Raw genomic sequence first — 20,270 nt, 5'->3', positions numbered from 1 at the left:
CTTGTCAGGTTTTTTAATTGTTTATTTTTAATAAACTCTTTATATTACAATGTGGTCTCAATATCGAAAACTACCTAGAGATCCACTTAATTTTGCCTGGGCCACTTCTTAAGGTAATAACATTCCCATGCTCAATGTCTGTCAAAGATTTCACATTTCTAGAATTGTGAAACTAATAAGGTCAAGACAGAATTAAGTGGATATTTGCTGACAATGGATAATGGAATTCATTTATATTTCAGGGGATTGTAATTCTCAAAAAGGAAGAACTGGTTGCTTTTTTTATTTTTAAAGTTGGTGGTTGAAGAATTACCAGCACACCCCTGTGTATGAGAGACAACTTCAAAAAGAACTTTACATGTTGCTAAACTGCTTTCTTGATTTACTTCTTCAGGTTCCACTAGAATGGCCTGCACATAACTGTATCTATTAGAGGTCTTGCTGGATTTCTTCAAGATCATAGTGCTGACATATGTATCTTAATATTGATTGATGGCATGCTGTCTGAGATGTTCCGTGTCTGAGAAACAAATGTAGTAGTGGTTTGATTGGTGGCTTTGTATAAACAAATTTTGGTGTTTATGGTGATGAGTTTGGATTTCAAAATATTGAAACTGAAGAGTTTTAGTGCTCCCCCCACCCCCATCATATAAGATTATCAATGTAGGAATTAAGGTACTGAAGATCTGGTTCTTCAAAAATGTGGTCATTTAGTTTAATGTTTCCTTCTATATTATTTTTAGGACTACTTTAGTTTTATTGCTGTTGACCATTAATCCAATTAATGGTCAACAGCAATACACAGATCTTTTTACACAGATTATTTAGGTTATTTTGGGATAGCCTGAATGCTGAAGTCAATTAGCATATCATCTGCAAAACAGAAAAAAGAGATTGGTTTTGGTCCATGTAGTCTTCCTCTGAAAATATAGTCAAGGGTAATAATAAAAAGATATAGTGACAAAGAGTGTCTGAAAAACTGCAGTGGAAAGACACATGAAACCTTCCAGTCACTTTGCCATTAACAATTATACAAGCATTGCAGTTCTACCATTGCTTTAATTATTTGAAAGGGTATACCATAATAACTGAAAATTTTGAACAATTTGTCTATTGATTGAATTGAAGTGCTCTGGAGAAATCTCTGAGTTTTAAGATTAATGGAGTTTTCATTTTTTGCTCCTCCTAATGCCGTCCTGGTTGGCTAAGTGGTTAGCACTCCATTGACTTTAGGTGGGAGACCACTACCCTGCTTACTGAAGGCATGAAAAAATAGTTCCATGTTTTCTCTATAGAGAAATGTTTCCAGACTATGTAAAAATAAATAAAAAATACAAAAAATTAATAAAAAAACAGAATAAAAAAATCCTTAGCCCACTCACTGTACTAACATACTATAGGCTTATAGCCTTTCATGAGTGGAAACTACATAAAAGCCTTCAAAGGTGGCAGATGTGTTCAATAGTGCTCACCCCCATGTTCTGCTCCCAAGAAACCTTCTTGATTCTTGTTTTGAAGAATTCTATTATAGATTTTAATAAGGCAGGAAGTGTTTCTTTTACAATGATCCTATATATGAGAAGTTGAAGGACCTATAAGCACATCAGTGCCATGTGTGGGAGGTGCAGGTGAGGAGTGAGATAGAAGTTTGACATTTTTTGAAGAGTAACAGTGGGTGCCATCAGGACAGGATATGTGAGAGAGAGAGAGAGAGAGAGAGAGAGATGGAAGTACAGGTAAGCAAAAGTCCAATGGCATTAACAAAGGACAAGAAGGCATGGTTTCCATTTGGACAAGAGGCAAGTTTTCTGCTGTTGGCCTTTATGAAAGCAGGTTTAGATCTTCTGATGACTATTTTGCAACTGCTGCATGCTTTTGCATCGAGATCTCCAGCTTCATACTCTGCATATACCAGAGGTATACGCAGAGTATTGATACACTTACAGTTCAACCAGGGCTTGGAAAAACAGATGAGGATTTTGTGTACAATGGGAAGGGGGGGGGGGTGAGGCCTTCAATGCAGTAACTCGTTCAGAACAAGTATCAGGGTTAGATGAACTGAAGCAATATCAGACCAAAGCAAGGAGGAACAGAGATTCCAGAGGTCATCCTATTTCCATTTGGTACCTTTGTAGCACCAGGGAATGCAAGGTCAGAAGTAGTTTGAGGAAGAGCATTCTGTAAGAAAGGGACTTGCACTAGCTTGTGGTCTGAGTTGTCGAGAGGAGAGGTGACCTCTGCAGTATATCTCAAAGGAGAACTGGCCAAAAAGATATCCAGAGTACCATAGGTTCCGCTTAGATCCCTGTAGGTTTGCTTTCTGTGGTTTCAGTTATTTGTGGCCAACCCTGATCTCAAAATATTAAATAGAAAATTCCAGAAACAAACAATTTATAAGTTTTAAATTGCAACGCTGTTCTGAGTAATGTAATGACATCTCGAGCCATCCCAACTGGGATGTGAATCGTCCTTTTGTTCAGTATATCCATGCTATACCATACTCACTACCTGCCTGTTGGTCACTTAGTTGCCATCCAAAAATATTAAATGGAAAATTTCAGAAATCAATATTTCATAAGTTTTAAATTGGTCAGCATTCTGAGTAGTTCTCAGTTATCAGATCAACTGTCATGGTATCACTGTGCTTGTGTTCAAGTAATCCTTATTTTACTTAATAATGGCCCCAAAGCACAAGCATAGTGATGCAGGCAATTTGGATATGCCAAAGAGAAGATGTAAAGTGCTTCCTTTCAAGTGAAAAGGTAAAAGCTCTCAACTTCATAAAATAATAAATAAATAATAAAAAACAGTACGCTGAGGTTGCTAAGATTAAATTCACATAACTTTTATTGCAGTATATTGTTATAATTGTTCTATTTTATTATTGTAGTTATTGTTGTTAATCTCTTACTGTGCTTAATTTATAAATTAAACTTTATCATAGGTATGTATGTATAGGGAAAAACATAGAATATGTAGGGTTCAGTACAATCCATGGTTTCAGGTATCTGCAGGGGGAGGTCTTCGAATGTCCCCATGGATGAGGAGGGGAAACTACTGTATTTTAAGAGTGAGGTGGGTTATCAGGAATCCGAGTAGGTACATGTACAATTTGTGTTTGGTCATTACTTATGGCAGACTTCTGCTTCTCATCCAACATGGTCTGTGGTATTGAAAAAGGGGACTCAGCTGGAATTGTGAACATACTGAAGTCACCTATGAAGATGACCTCACTATTAGGATGTCTGGGATTGCAGATGATTGCTGAGTTTTATAGAAAAGAATATGAAAAGGTCTGAGAAGTTATCAGAGTTTGGAAAACTGTAAATGTTAAATTACTAGATGAAGCAAGGAAACTTTGAGCCAGAGGAGGTCAAAAGCAGGGGATTCTAAATTAGCCATTCTTTGGCATCATGTCTGATCTCATAAAGGCACAAATGCTACCCTCATGGCAAAAGAAATTGTGAAGTATGTAATTTGGACAGTAGGAAATGTAGATATTCTTTGGGTTTCTATCAAGAGTAAGAGGCATAGTCAGGATGACTGCAGATGATGGTGAATATTATTTATGTTGATGTCAATGCCACTGATGTCAGTAAAATCGGCATGAAAGAGAGTTTTTATTGAGGATATTCTGGTATGTTTTTTTTTTTTTTTTTTGTATAATGTGATTGGTTGCACTAGTCTGTTTTGGTTAGAATTAGTTTGAGGAGATTCCTTTTTTTGTTTCAGTATCACTGTCATTGTTTGTAATGTATTGTGATTCCTCTGTTAATTTAATAACCTGTAACATAACAGTACTTTTATGACAGTTTTTCTATGAAATTACATTGAGATACAGCATTTAGTTTTCGTGAAAATTTTACCAAAAAAAATTAAAAAAAGACATCCTATCAATGTTGGCAAATGTGCAAAAAAGGGGCTTCCTGATATAGAAGAGCTCAGCATGTGCACCTGCCCAGTGTACAATACTGTAAAACTAAAACCCACAATAAATGTGTTGACAACTTGTCTAAACAACCAGAAGGTAGGCAAAGGAAAGGAGAATAGGTTAGGAGAATGACTTCAGTGGCAGAAAGTAATCAAATATTCAGCACAAACAGCCTCACACTACAAAATTTACGCATGCAAAATTATCTTGTGAACAAGTGGAAATTCTTTACAAAACAATTCTGTTGAGGATGATTAAGGTAAGGATGTTAGTAATGCATGGGATATAGTTAAGGGTTATCTAGAGGAAGCAGTATTAAATTGTATACCTAGGTTAAGGAAGGTTAATCAGGTAGGAGTTAGATGGATGAGTAATATCATTTAGCACGAGTTGCAGAAGAAAAAAATGATGTTGGTGGTAAATAAAGAAAAAAGTGAGCAGCAAACTCATGAACAGTACAAAAGCTCAGTCAACAAAGGTGACCAAAAGACGAAGGAAGGCAAAATCAGACTACGAGAAGAATCTAGCTGAGCAGGCCATAGGAAATTCCAAAGAGTTCTTTCGTTATGTGGCAAGAGGAAGAATGATTATGAAAGATTAACCTTAATGAGTGATGATGGTCACAAGGAGACAGAAGTGGGTAAAACAGTTGAGTTACTGAGTGACCATTTTGCAAGCATATATCTTTCTAGTGAGGTCACTGCTTTAACTATGTGAGAGATACTAATGTGGAAACAGAGGTGGATAAATAGGAGGTTCTTAGGATATTGCAGAATCTCAATGTAAATACAGCTGTAAGATTAGATGGGATATCACAACTAGGGTTTTGTGAGAATGTGCAAGGGAACTGGCAATGCCTTTGACTAGGCTGTTTAATTTAAGTCTCAAATCTGGTAGAGTTCCAAGGGAGTGGAAATAGGACAAAATAATTCCTCTGCATAAGGGAGGTTCTAAGACTACAGCTGCAAATCATAGACCAATCAGTATCTCAGGCATGGTGGTAAAAGTACTAGAAAAATTGATAAAAAAAGAGAATTCAAGAATGGGTAGATAAAAATATGATACTGTATGAGGGTCAACATGGCTTTGTGAAGGGTCGGTCATGCCTTAGTAACTTACTTTTTATAACAGAGTAACAGCTGAGTTGGATAAAGGAAATGGCTACATGATGATTTTGCAAAGGCATTTGACAGAATACCACATCCAATTCTGTTATGCAAATTACAACAAATGGGGATGGACATGACACTGGTTAAGTGGAAAAGAGGGTAGCTGCTGGAGAGATATCAAAAAGTGGAATATGGAGGAGAAGAATTGAGGCAGACCACTAGTCAAAAACATGTGACTAGTGGGGTGACACAAGGTTCAGTTACTGGGACCATTGCTGTTCAATTTGTACATAAATGATATAGGAAATTTGTACATAAATGAAATAACCAGAAAGGAAATATTCAGTTGTTTGCTGATGATGCAAAATTAGGTAGAGTATTAGTTAATCAAGGTGATGTGGAGAACTTGCAGGATGATTTAAATAGGCTCTTGGTACAGGCAAAAGTTAATAGGTGTCAGTTTAATGTCAAGAAATATCAAGTTATGCATTTTGGGATAAACAGATTAAAAGCTGTGTATCACATTGATGGCACGGTACTCCAGGAAATAGATAAAGCTACAGATTTAGGGGTGGTGGTAGAGAGAGAAGTAGAGTTTACAGGACATATTGCTAAGGTAGCCCATAAGATTACTTGGCTATTGAAGAACACATTAACAAGCAATTCCTCTTTATAAGGACTTGATACACCCACATCTGGTTTACTGTTGCTCAAAGGTGATCCCCTGGGTTTCTTGGGGATGAGGAAGAGGTGGAGAGGACAGAGGCCAGTGACCAAGATGGCAAGTAGCCTGTGGAATGTTTCCTATGAGAATAGATTGAAGGTGTATGGATTGCAAAAGTTGGTTGATAGAAGAAAAAGAGGGGATATGACAGAAACATTTAAGTTGCTTAAAGGGTTTTATAGGATAGATGCAGGGGAAATGTTTTAGCACTTGGCTAGAGGGACCAGAAAAAGAGGTCATACCAAGATGTTGAATAAAGGTGTGGTTACTAGGGGGGGGGGAGGACTAGATTTTTTGCTTGGAGAGTTGTGAATGAGTGAAATGTGTTGCCAAAGTCAGTTGTAAGTGCCTTGTTTGTTAATGGGTTCAAGAAGAGGTATGATAGATTATTTGGATAGATTTGGTCTCCTGCAATGAGTCTTCGGATTCCTTGGAGGTGCCAATATAAAAATAATAATTATTATTTTATTATCTCTTTTTTTAAAAAAAAAAAAAACATATATACATATTTAATGACATAATACCTGTTCTTTTGTCCCTTGCTCTGTATACCACTCCATATGTTCCTTCTTCAATGCGATTGAGACAATGGAATTCCTCAACACTACGACAACCCTGAACAGCAGGTAGATAAGGTGGTAGAACATGTTTAGAGTCTGGAGATGTTGATGAGGAATCTTGAACTGTAACAGCTTTATGCTTATCCTCTTTGCCAACTTCTTCATCTTCAAAAAGATCAAAATCAAACATTTCATTTCTTTATAAATCATGTTAAAATGAATAGCATTTTAAATAGTGTTTTTTGCATAAATCTGAATGCTACAACATTTAAAATATATGTGGTGCATTTATAAATAATGGTTGTAAAATGAAACAAGTTTACTCAGTCTAAACATTTTAGTAGAAAGTGTGATCAACAAATATAAGCCACAGTGCATTATTGATTATTATTCTAGTTGCATAATGCAGAGAAAGGACTAAATCTGGACTGCACTTTCAATATCTTTAATGAATGCTGTTTCTCTTTTGAATAATGATAGTTTACTATTTTTGTTGTGTGTTGTTCAATATTGTTCATAAAGAACAATTATGTTTCATTCTTAATTAACACTGATAAAGGTACTCGAAATTTAGAGCAACTTTACTGGTGGTCATTAGAATGAAACTAAAAATTTTCATATTAAGGTATAGCTAATCTTCTTCTCTTCATAATGTCTTCATGCATTATTTTCGCATTCATTTTAGATTGAATATTCATGTTGCTTACACTTTTAATTTTCAATTTCATTCTTACTGTTTCATGAAGTGAATTCTGCTCCTCTGTCTCGCTTTTAGTAGTAATCCTTGTTTAGGATGCACATGGCCACTATGGGCCAGTGATCGCCCAACATACAAAATCTACCAGTTGAGAGTATGGACTAGAACTAGTCCATACACCAACCTGATCACATGGTGCATAATCTCACTACGAACTATACAACCTGGCAGTGTGGTTTGTAGTGGCAGTCCATATAAGGGTATGTGGAAACCACCGTCGAGGCCATGTTGTGGTTGGAAATTGGATACTCTTTGTATGAGCAATATGTTCAAGAGTATTTTCTCCCACTGAATGTATCCCTTCTGTTTATCTCTTCAATTTTTGTAACATGAAACTAAATTCAAATAGGTATAGTGTCTCTATAGTTCAACAAAAAAGTAAACCTCTCTCTTAAAAAAAAAAAAAAAAAAAAAAAAAAACTTATTTTCCACCACTAAATACTTAAATAAGATAACTAAGAAATAGGAATAGATAAATAAGAAATTTGATGCAACTAGTAACCAATTAGTTTTGCCACGTTAACTGGTGGCTTCTTCTGGGTCAGATGAATATACATATAACAACTTAAAACAAAACAAGCTTAGATTACGAATCAATACATAACTGAAAAATGAAAAATATGAAATTCAAAGGAACCGTTACACGATACAAACACATGGTAGCACTTGGTCTGTCATTGTTAAGAAGGTGCATCCTATAATTAGCTGTGAAATTAAACTCTGGTGCATGGAGAGATCTTATGAGTGATTTCCAGATATCACAAAGGATCATCGCTTGGTTTCTGTTCAGGGTGCCTTGTAGTGGATTACTACCGCAGCTTATTTTATGTTGCGGGAGCTGTAGTCATCTTCTATGTATGGCATAGTACTTTTATCCCATTCAGTGTTATGGTTGGTGTTGGAAAAATGGAATGCTAAACCAGAACTGTCTTCTCTATTGTTGTTTACGTCTCCAACGTGCTCTTTTTGTCTATCTCTAGATTTCTTGAAGTTTATCCAATGTAATTCAGGCCACAAGAATGTGGAATGTTGTAAATTCCAGGGAGTTTATTGAAAGCATTCTGGTCTTCAAGTGAGCATAACATATTCTTTACTGTCCTAATCGGTTTGAAGGTTACCCAAATGCCATGAGACCTTAGCAGGTTAGCAATTTTTTGTGAAAGTATGCCAACAAAAGTAATGGAAATTGAAAAGTATTCTTTTTGTTATTTTTTTCGGATATCTATTGTTTGTTAATATGTGGAGAATAAAATCTAATTCTGTTAATATTCTTTCATCTCTTATAACTTTTTTGTTCTAACTTTTTTGACTTCCCATCTTTAAAGCTCGATTTCATACAGTGAAAATTTCTAAACAGTGAAGTCATCCTTCTTGATGATTTCAAATGTTAATAATTCTAATGGATTCCCTTTTTCAAATTTCACTTGACTCAGCTGGAAACAGAGAATTTTGCTGTAACCAATGACTCAAAAAAAATCATCTCCCTACCTGAATTCCTGACAAATCCTCTTTACTCATGCAACACCCTAGATCTTTTCTTAACTAGTTCTCCTTCCAGGTAATCTGTTCAAGTAATTATCTCTCTTGGTAATATCTGTGAGCAGACTTGCGTGAATTTTATTCCTCTTTTCCATGGTCAGATTGCTGTTTTCATTCTTCAAATCCAGATATCTGTTGTGATCTTGATACAGAAATAATCCATCCCGAAAAAAAATTTTCATTGCTCACTCTATTCAAATTCCCCAACCCATTTCTAAACCATGGTTCTCCAAGAAAAGTAAACAGCCTTTCACAAGTAACTTGAGACCAGCTTTCATAGCCTACACAGCTCACAACACTTGTAAAAACCACCATTACAGGGCAAAGTCTAAATTCAACAAGGACATGTAAAATACTTGCTGCTTGTGCCACTTTGGTGAGGGACCAGAAGTCATGCCTTCTGGTCCCTCACCAAAGCCACTGGGAACAACTTTTGTCCATCTGTGCTTCCTCCTCTATCTCACTCTAAAAGTAGCATTGTAACATTACCTAAAGACAAGGCCAATGTCTTGGCTTCATTCTTCTCTTCAAATTCCTACATAGATGACCATGGAATATTACTTCCTTCCTTGCCTAGAACATTGCTTCTCATGCTTTCTGTGACCTTCCATCAGAAAGACATCAGAAGAATCTTGAATAACTTGGATACTACAAAGGAGCTAGACCTGATGGAATTCTACCCACTGTGCTCAAGAGATGTGCACCTGTTCTCTATCATCTATTCAGCAAACTATACTCAGCTGGCATCTACCCTTCAGCATGGAAGAAAGCTCATATACAACCAGTTCCTAAAAAAAAGGAGATAAATGTTTACCATTAAATTATCAACCTATTGCCCTTACATCAGTTTTGTCTAAAGTAATGGAGAAAGTTATCAACAGTTAGCTTCTTTAGCATCTTCAGAACTGCTAACTAGTGACCACCACTATGGATTTCACTACTCCAGATCCACGGATCTCCTGTCCTACATCACTCACATTTGAACCCATTCCAGGTTTAGAGAAACTTGTGCTGTTGCTCATAACATCTCCAGGCTTTTGAGAGGATCTGGCATCGAGGACTTCTCAACAAGTTACCATCATTTGGACTGACTTTGTCCTTGTGTAAATGGATTGTCAGTTTTCTCTCATATTGATCCCAACATGTAACGACAGATGGTGTTCTCTCCTCAGACTTTCCTGTCAATGCTGGTACCGTCCCTCACGGCTCTGTCATTTCACCCACTCTCTTCCTGATTTATATAAATGATTTGCTCTCATTCACTGCAAACCTTATTCATAGTTTTGCTGATGATAGCACACTCTACTCGTCCTATTCATATGATCCTTAATTAGGTGAAAGTAACTTAATCAACTTCAATGCTTTCAAAATGCAGTTTTGTTTGTTTTCTTAAAAAAAAAAAAAAAAAAAAAAAAAAAAAAAAAAAAAAAGACCTGCTTACTCTTGATAACGCTGAACTCAATAATCAAGACTTCTCTCTCTCATCAGATTGACTCTTACTACAACCCTTTCCTGGCACAATCATGCATCAACAGCTTCCAAAAAAAATTGGCATCCTTTTCTGGTTAAAATGGTACCTCTCTGCCAAACAGTTACTCTATACAAATCCCAAATTCAGGAATACTGCTCTCATGTACTGGCAATCTTAAGACATCCCTAAAAATTCTTGATGCTGTTCAAAAGAGGGTAAAGTTGATAAATAACACTTCTTTTACAGACTCTCTCTTCAGTCACTATCCCACAGAAGATCAATTTCTCATTTGTGTCTCTTCTAGATATTTCCATAGCCACTGTTCAGCAGAACTAGCATGCATTATGCCTCTTATTTCTGCCAGATTTACAGTAACTCATGCTACAGCTGCTCAGCATCCTTTTAGAGTTGAACTGCATGCTCACTGAACCTGTTATTTCCAGTCATCTTTCATTCCTTCACCTCAATTCTGTGGAACAGTCTCCCTCATGAAGCATTTCCAAAAGACTACAATCTTCAACAGTTCAAGAAGAATATCAATGGATTAGATTACTGTATTCCTAACCCACCTTTACATAGCATTTGTTTGCTATAGGCTCGTCTGCCTTTCATGTTGTCAGATAAATATAAACTATTATATCAAAGTAAGCTATATAAAAGAGCTTATCTGAGGGAAAGTGTAATATATATATATATGTATGTTCAGATATCCATATTCAAGGACTCATACCTTATGAAAACAGAACTGGCAATCTTGTGCACCTGAACTGGAGCAAAATCACTTTCATTTCACTTGATACTTTCCTAGTTTACTATGTGAAGATACTTCACATGCAATTTATACTTTACACTCGGATAAAGGATTTCTTAGCATCTTTAGCTTAATTTATAACTGATTGAAAAAAAAATTGAACAACTTGCTTTAATCCAGAGCATTTCAATAATAAGGTGTTACGCCTTTTCACTACTTGTATATGGGAAATATATGACTTCTGCATTACTCCAAACTTGGTATCTCTTCTGGGTCTAGCTCCCACTGATGATGTTTAATAATGTTTGTCTTTAGGTTTATTCACTCCCTGGGGAATAGAGAGGCTCTGCTCAGTGGCTAGTTTTTACCTGTCAATGAGTAGAGCCACTGCTGAGTTTCCTGTCCTGGAGTGATTAGGTCAAGAGTGAGGAGTTTAGTAGTGTTCCTTTAGGGTCATTCTGTGAGATTAAGAGTGATCTTGTAGATCACTCAGTTTTTAGAAAGGTATTCCTGCATTTTATCATACCTCAATAAAGCTTAATACCAGTCTGGGTAGTAGCTCTTACCATAATACATAGCATTATACATGTCCGAAAGGATGTGCACTTCACATTATAAGATACTAAGGCAATTAATGTGAAGTAATTAGTCTTGTAATCTGTCCTTCCATTGGCTCAATTTCCTACTATTACTCTATCTTAAGAATAACAGTGAGAATCTATTCTATTCTATGGGATACCATATCCAAACTATGAGCTGCGCAATACAGGAATGGAAAGCTACTTGCATATGAACCTAATTTAACAACATAAAGAGAATGATGCTAATTGCACCTTGGGAAGCTGATATACTTGCCCAGAGACCATACAGAATAGAAAGTAAGGTGTTGTGTGGTCAGTAAGAAATGAGCTATGTGGTCACAGAAATCTATATAAGTCAACAATAAATTTGAGAAGTTTATTCAAATTCTGAAAAATTCAAACTAAAAAAAAAAAAAAAAAAACTAGAATTTATTAATTGAAACATATGGGGAGAGTAGAAACCCACAAAGACACAGAATGGAAGAATTTACTACTCAGGTAGAGATGATAACAATCAGAGCACTAACAGAGAGAGAGAGAGAGGGGAGGGAGGGAAGGAGAAATGGTCCTCTTTATTAGGAAAAAAAATGAGTAAGTATAGTAGTTCTAAAATATATCTAATATCTTTAGAATAATATCTTTCATTTCTTTCTTTCTTTCTCTTCAGAAATGAAAGAAAAGAGAAAAAATTACCATATATAAATATCAAAGTTTATGCATTTGACCATTCAAATATAGAGGATGAAGCAGTAACACATTTCTATGAGTAATTGCTATAGGAAATTGAAACGAGTGTGCTTATAATGATGGGGAATTTCAATACTAAAGTACCTAATCTACAGATGATGCAGATATAATAAATAAATTTAGAAATGAAGAAAGAAATAACAGAAGAGCAGAACTAAATTTTTGTAAAAATGTTTCAGTAATTAATAATGTATTCTTTCCACAGAGAGCAAAGAACATTGGAGACACATGATAAATAAACAATTGTACAAAACTATAAAAAATATGTATATATACTTGAGTAAAAATAATGAAAAGCGACTTCTCTGGTCATTCACTCTGTGTCAGGGTGGATGGCACCCTCTCTTCAAGCTTTGCCATCAATGCAGGAGTAATTGAGGGCCACTATTTTATCACCTATCTTCTTTCACCTCTACATAAATGACCTACTCTTAATCGCCACCAATCCTATCCACCGCTTTGCTTACTAAGCAAAGCAGTGTATAGGATTCATCATTTATCCTACTCTTTTGATAAATGAAGCAGTTCTCAGAACTGCACCAAACATCAAGATTACCTGCAACCATACCTTAAACCAGTGTTTCTCAAACTTCAGATATCCACATACCCCTTCTTAAATTTTCATTATTACCAAGTACCCCCTAATTAATTAAAAATAAATTCATTAATTAATTTAAAATAAATCAATTAAAATTAATACATTCATTTAAAATATTAATTAAAATTAAATATCTATTTTATTTGAATTTATATGTTCATGTAAACAAAAAATATTATTTATTTTTAAATTTTGGTTCTCTGGAGATGTCAGACGGCACACTCATCAATTTCATTTGATCCAGATGCAATATCAACGTTTTCTTGTTGCTTACAGCTACTTGTATTTGCTATATTGCTCTCTTTTGGGGGTTTTATAAATCCAATCTTTAACCAATGATCCACATGTAAGAATTTGAAAGCTAAAAAAAATACTGTATTTACTCGAATATAACTAACTTTTTTCCCAAAATTAAAGCTAAAAAATCGGGTTGCGAGATACGTGCGGGAATTTTCAGAAACTAAAGTTTTCAGAAAAAAAATGAAAATGGTGCGACTTACCAAGAAGCTCCTACTCGCTATCACTACTTTTGGCATTGAGAACAGTTTCTTTGTGTGCATCGTCAAAGTCATCTACCCAAATAGCGTAGTCATCTTTCCCATTATTTCAAGCAAAAATTATCAGTAATTTACAAGACTCGAGATACGTAGAGTAGCAAAGAACTGCATACGATTGGTATGGTACAAAAGATCGCGTAAACCAAAGACAAATTAGCATTTCATCAGTTGAGTTGAAATGCTAATTCCCTTCAACCGAATTCCGTAATATCTAAAACACATTCACTATATATTTCTTAGTTTTAACACGTTAACGACAGGGGGGGGGGTGTCAAGCAAAACCATATGTTTTACCGGCAACATATGGTTTTGCTTGGTCTATATAGCAGTTTCTGTTGGAGAGGGGATGTGATTCATTAGTCAGTGCCGTTTTATTCTGGTCGTCTCTAATTGCACTGTTTGTTGAAATATATAATGACTCCTTTAATTATGCATAGTCGAAAATTGCCATGTACCCCCGGGGGTACGCGTACCACACTTTGAGAAACACTGTCTTAAACAATTATCTCCATCTTTCCTCGGGGGGGGGGGGACATTCTGGTCACTTTCAATGCCACCCAAAGGGATCTTTTCTCTCACAAAAGGGGATCTCAGCTCATTTTCCCTTATCCTCAGTAATACACAAATCACCAGACAGAATCAGATCTCACTTCTTGAATGACATTTACCACCAGCCTCTCCTGGGATAAACACATTACATCAATAGCTTCTTCAGCTTTAAAAAACCAAAGGTGCTATTTTACACCTTTCCATCTACTAACCTTATACAAATTCCAAATTCTCCCATGCTTAGAATACAGTTCACACAATTTGGGTTGTGCACATAAAACCACCTTAGAAATTCTTGAGATGCAATCCAGAGGAAAGCAATTCAGTTCATAGATGACCATTCCCTCACAGATTCATTTCAACCAATATCTCACAGATGCACCGTTACATCTATGTAACGGTGCATCTGTGAGATATTGGTTGAAATGAATCTGTGTCTGTGTCTCTTCTACATGTATTTTCATGGTCAATGCTCCAACTAACTAGCACACATCATTCCTCATGTTTTAACAAGTCCAGTAGGACCTGTTAAAACAATAGCAGCTGCTGCCTAGTATTCCTTTTCAGTAAAACTGCAAACAAATTCAACTTGCTTCTCCTCTTCCTCATTTATTCTCTCTACCTCTGTTATCTGGAATGGCCTTTCTCATAATGTGTTTCTCAACAACCTCCAGCTCTTCAAGAAAAATTATAAGATTTCGTCTTTCTCCATCCTTACCTGTACACTCCCCCCCCCCCCCACACACACACGCACTGATGTGCTGTAGATTCTTATCCCTCTCATGTGAGTTATTGTTGCAAGAGATTTACTTGGCTATATGACATGATTAAATAAATTTAATGACTAGAAGTTGAAAGATACCAAAATAGAAAAAATGCTATTTATTAGTGCACAACTAATTTCGTTTACTTAGAAAACTTCATTGTGCACATTACATGAAAAGAGAAATAAAAAAAAAAATACATTATGAGGCAGCTATAAATTAACTTCAAATGTATTGCTGACATTTGGATGTATTCTGAATGCCATAATATTGTTAAGCACATTCACACAGGCATGATCTCGTGTATGCCAAAGTTGGATTGCTGAAGAGTGGCAATCAGATAAGTTATAGCTAAGGTTAGTACTAAGATGGACTGGATTGAGGACAATTTCTGTTGACTTGACAGTTCTTCTCTCCAGTTCATTGTAGCATCTAAAAATGTTTTCTGATTTATTCCGGATCACTGGATCAATGACAGAATCTTCCTGAATAGGGCAAGCAGAATTAAGAACATAATTAGATAGTGCACTACTCCAGTTCTGCAATATTAATGTCTCTCACATGTTCTTCCATAAGCAATTGAATGGATTTCTCTGTCTGATAAAATAGGGCACACTGCAATTACACCAAAAACAATGAACTCCTTAATACTTTATTTTTTTTCTAATTTGGCATCTCTCTCTCTGCTTCTAGTCATTAAATTTATTTAATCATATACAAGGATGTGTTGAAAAGTGTGATAATCACCATGAAGGAATTAAGGTAGAATCATGTAACTTAAACATTATTCTACATACTCCCCATGAAGTGTTATGCACTTGTTACAATGCTGAGCATCATTGGCAATCTCTGAGAAAAAATCTCTCTTGTTGCACAAACCAGTCACTTTTGCTCAAGGTGTTTATCGGAACTCCCCCCCCCCTCCTCCTCCCTTGTGTACACACACACACGACAGCCTAATGGTAGTCTGCGGTTTTCAGTTTACAGAAAGAAAACTAATTCAATTCAGGGAGATAAGTCAATGCCTCTTCCTATTATCATCCTTCTCAGAAGTATGGAATTATCAGAACATTGGTTCATTGTGCACATACTTCACGGAATCTCTTCTGGAACAAGAACTGAATAAATTCTTTCTATTTTGCTCTCTCTCTCTCTCTCTCTCTCTCTCTTCCCCCCTCTGTGTACACACACACACATGACTTATTAGGTATTGACTTATCTCCTTGAATTAGTTTTATTTCTATAGACTAAAACTGCACACTACTTAGGTTGTTCTTAAGATGAGCATTTGATTCTTGGGGATAATGCTATTCTGTGCAAAAAAATAATTAATTCTGTCAAAAAAGAATTTCAGCTGCAAAGATGTCATCCATATAAAAGAATCATACTGAAAGCCTGAGAGAGGAGTTAAGTATGCTGCTCAAGTGTTCTATATAATACTTGGCAAGGGTGGGAGAGATAGGAGAACCCACTGCAGTTCCTTCACAATTGTTATGTAGAGCCTATATAGAAGAATATTTTATTAACAAATAAAATATTCTTCAACCACTATAGGCCTTAAAGGAACATTCTCTTTATGAATTTTTGGTAGACTGTAAAGACTAGAAGTCTTAGCAGATAGATCTTTATATCGATGTCCTAAGTTAGGACTTCATCTAAAAGCTCACTAACTTAGAAGGTCCATATGAGTTTAGGAATGTGGAACAGGAGCCTGTGAAGAAGAAGAATGATATAATGATAAAATTTGAGAACAATTTAATTACAGATGATAAACCAATCTAGAATGCCAAGAAGTCTTTATAAATGTTTTTCCTCCATTCTTTACCAACTTCAATGAAATTATCATTCAAGTTTGTTTTTTTTTTTAATGATGCTGCCATCCACAAAAGGTTATTTGCAAACCTATGTTACATATGGTACTGTCAGTGAATTTTTTTTTCTATTTTTATAAATTTTTATATAAGTTTTTATATTTTTAATTTATTTTTTTATATAGTCTGGAAACCCTACTCTACAGACCAAATATGGATCTTTTGAAGCCACTTTAGGTCTTCAATAAGCAGGGCAATGGTCTTACACTGGACAATGAAATTTATCTCCCATCTAAAAGACAATCATAACATTCATTCCCTCAGCAGGATTCAAACCCACAGCCTGTTGGTTAGGCAGTAGATATGTCAACCACTCAGCCACCAAGGCTGGCACGTTTACTCGGAAAACAATGACACATTGATTTTTTAAAGACTGTTGGCATAATAACAAAGTGTTAATAATAATTTTTAAAATGTAGGATGAGGCAATTAAGGCTGTATTAAATCTGTTAATGATGTGTATGTTCTGGTCTGTCTGTTTTACAGAATGAAAAAGTCCAATTCTGAGGGACAGAAAGCATTCAAATCCTACCTTAGTCAACAGTAATTATCACTGGTTGAAAACTGTTTCAAATTAAGCATAAAACTCTCCATAAGAAAATTTTACCTGATTTGGTATTCACTTCTCCATCTTCTGATCCTCTATCATCTTGATCACTTTCTGTGGTATGACTGCTTTCTAGAATGATATATAATTTTTTTGTTTTATTTTCTAAGATCTGATTAGAGCAATTAATTTTTAATAAGGCTTAAAAGCATGATCTATGTGAATAAGACAATAAAACTAATATTTGTTTAGTAAGTATTTGATACTGGATTTCAATTTAGTAGTTATAATCACATTAAGTCAATTATGAAATGAAATTTTTTTTATTAACTTGACAAGAATATAAACAAACACACCCCCACCTCCGATGAAGAAAATGGGTGCTCTCTGTAGGGGCTAGCATATCCAAGAGTCAATTTCTTCTCATTGCATGTGCATTTTTTCTTTAAATTAATTGCTAAAATAAACCATCGAACAGAATAACAAAGTATATTATTATCACATTTAAAAATCTTCTCCCAAAAAGCTACAAAAAACAGATTTCCACTTCACCAATAGCTGTAGTATAAATACAAATATAACCACAACTTACAGATCTCACTTCGTATTTCTGATCAAACCTCAAAAACAGATGTGCCTCTTAAAAGGCTAAATAGCACTTTATGTGATTCCTTCTACTTAATTGTAGTTGTGCTTTTGTGTAATCCAATGTCCCATACAAGAGAATACCAAATCTATAATCATGTGTTTTTGATCTTTACTCTATTCAGTCACATTCACCTGCTGTCTTAAGACTACCACTCTCCAAATTCTGAAACTCATGCTGAACTCATGCTTTCGTCGACTTTCTATCTACTAAAGATTGACTACTGAGTCTAACTACCCTAACAAAATTAACTTTCAGCATGTAAGCACATAACCTCGAGGTATGTGCAGAATAACTATGACAATGATGCATGAAAAGTTTACATTATTACTAACTTCCTGGACATTTTCCCTCTAAATTAGTCTATTATCTTGTCAGGATTCTAATATCTTATATTTCAGTCATCTAAGGCACTTCCAACGGCATAAATCCACCTAGACATCAATTACTTTTGCTACCTTTTCCTTTCCCATTTAAGTTTATGTGACCAAATCACTTGAGATTAGCTCTGACAAATTATAAAATTTAACTTAGTAATCTAACAAGACCAATATGGATATCATAATTCTAATGTCTGAACACTGAAAACTTTGATACCCTGCTACTATGATATATAACATCAATTTCTGAGTCATTTAATAATGAATACCATATTTACTTGAATATATATCACCCTCACATATATCTTGCACCCCTGATTTTACTTCATGAAAAAAGAAATTAAAAAAAGTTTCGCATGTACCTCACACACACACACAAAAGAAGTTTATAACTAAGAAATAGATAATGAATGTTACGGCAGTTTCAGATATTTTGGAATTTGGTTGAAGAGAATCAGCATTTCAACTCAACAATCATTGGCTTGCCTTTGTCATTGAGCTATGTGATCTTTTGTTAATAAAGCACCAATGGAAGCAACTGGTAGAGGAAATGTGGAAGTGAAAGCACTGACTTCTACTCGATCTTGGATTGTGCAGGGGTGGAGTGGTGAATGAGGTAATGTTTAAGTTCTGCATGGAGTGGATGACAGCCAGCAGCTACGACTTGACTCTGGCAGAGATCTGTTGTGCGACTGGATTTTGAGAGCTTAGGAAGTGAATTTGCCAGAAATAATTGCCAAGAGTTTTATTTAAAAAAAAACAAAAAAACTGGCATTTCTAATGCCCTGGATGGGAGTGAAGATTACACTATTTGAGTAGATGACTGTTTCAATTTAATTACAGAGGCATTGTCACTAAAGATTCAAATATATCGCATGATGATGGTGAGCAGCCGATCACGTAAATAACACTGATAATTGAAATTTAAATGCATTCATTTTATAAATAATGTGAGCAATTATAAATATAATGAATACCGAGGATTCAATTATAAATGTCGATTTAGTTTTTTTCTAAAAAAACTTTCATTGCCAAAAATCTCTGCATATATCTCACACCATGATTTTTTAATTTTAATTTTGCAGAAAAAGGTGTGTTATATTTGAGTAAATAAGATAATTTTCTTGGAATGCCCAAAGAAACTAACAATAACATTTCCTGGTCTATCATTCTCTTGTCACTCACTGTACTATAAATTCTAATCCTCTCATAGGTGTGATTATATATATAAATTAATGAAATTAACAAACATACTAATCACTACAAAATTTTTATTTTCCAAAAAATACAAACCTTCACTATCACTACTACTACTGCTACTTGTTCCTGATGCAGATAATTTCTGAGCATGTAATGTCCCATCATCTGCAGAGTGATGTTCTTCACTTTCATCTTCATGATCACTCATCTCAATATCATGCTCTTCTTCACCAAGTTCTAGATCCAAATCTAACAAATTCAATTTAAAGAAAATATGGTCAACTCTGTATGCAGAATGAGCTAACTGCATTTATAAATAATGATAATTATTTATTATTATTATTACTAGTTAGTTAGTCTAATCATTGGTTTCATGATGCAGTATTCATGGTGATAATAAACAGTAATAAAGAGATAAATTAGTAAATATCATGTACAAAAATGGAATTTTAAAAAATTTACTTATGCAAACCAGTATCCACATAAAAATAAAATATATAATCAAACATGTTTGTATCAATTAATTCTTTTTAAAAAGTTAAAAGCTTCGTGCAATGTGTCCTTGTCAGATCAGATCTGCCTGCAGGTATATATCTTAGTAAAAAATTCATTCCTTTCTCATGTATGATGCTGGAAATTCACCAGAACATTAACAGATGGTACGACATGTTACACTATTCATAAAGAGGTGGGTCATCAGCCTCAGTAAATAAGAATGTGTAAAATGACTGTGACCTATGCAGAGCCTAGCATAAACTTCCTGTCTTTTGTTTCTCTGTTGAGTTGACTGCCAATGCTTAATTTAAGGTTTAATCACATGCATTTGATTTGTCAGTGCTTTCTGCCATGATGACTATCATCATTATTAGATTTGATCTAATAAACTGTAGTCTGTATATGAAGCTGACAAATAGTATGCAGAAAAAATATCAGCTAGTTTGGAAAAAGCTTGAAAATTTACCATGTGACATTTCTGTGAGAACATGTG

The 20,270-nt window shown here is 35.0% G+C and overlaps 1 protein-coding gene across 1 annotated transcript in view; it reads right to left on the bottom strand.

Annotated features, from left to right (window-relative positions):
- Pitslre (cyclin dependent kinase 11B pitslre) overlaps positions 1-20,270 on the bottom strand; it is a 213,282-nt gene that overhangs the window by 98,678 nt on the left and 94,334 nt on the right. The window contains exons 7-9 of the mRNA XM_090399488.1: positions 19,376-19,531; positions 17,117-17,188; positions 6,289-6,489 (exon numbers count right to left, since the gene is read on the bottom strand). Of these exons, the coding sequence (XP_090255614.1) occupies positions 6,289-6,489; positions 17,117-17,188; positions 19,376-19,531 (429 nt within the window). The remainder of the gene's footprint in view (positions 1-6,288; positions 6,490-17,116; positions 17,189-19,375; positions 19,532-20,270) is intronic.

This window comes from Typopeltis vanoorti, chromosome 1, assembly GCF_054136105.1.
Source record: "Typopeltis vanoorti isolate ZY-2024b chromosome 1, IOZ_Tvanoo_1.0, whole genome shotgun sequence".
Taxonomy (NCBI): Eukaryota; Metazoa; Arthropoda; class Arachnida; order Uropygi; family Thelyphonidae; genus Typopeltis; species Typopeltis vanoorti.
Note: the sequence above shows the minus strand (reverse complement) of the source record. Positions and strands in the feature narration are given on the sequence as shown.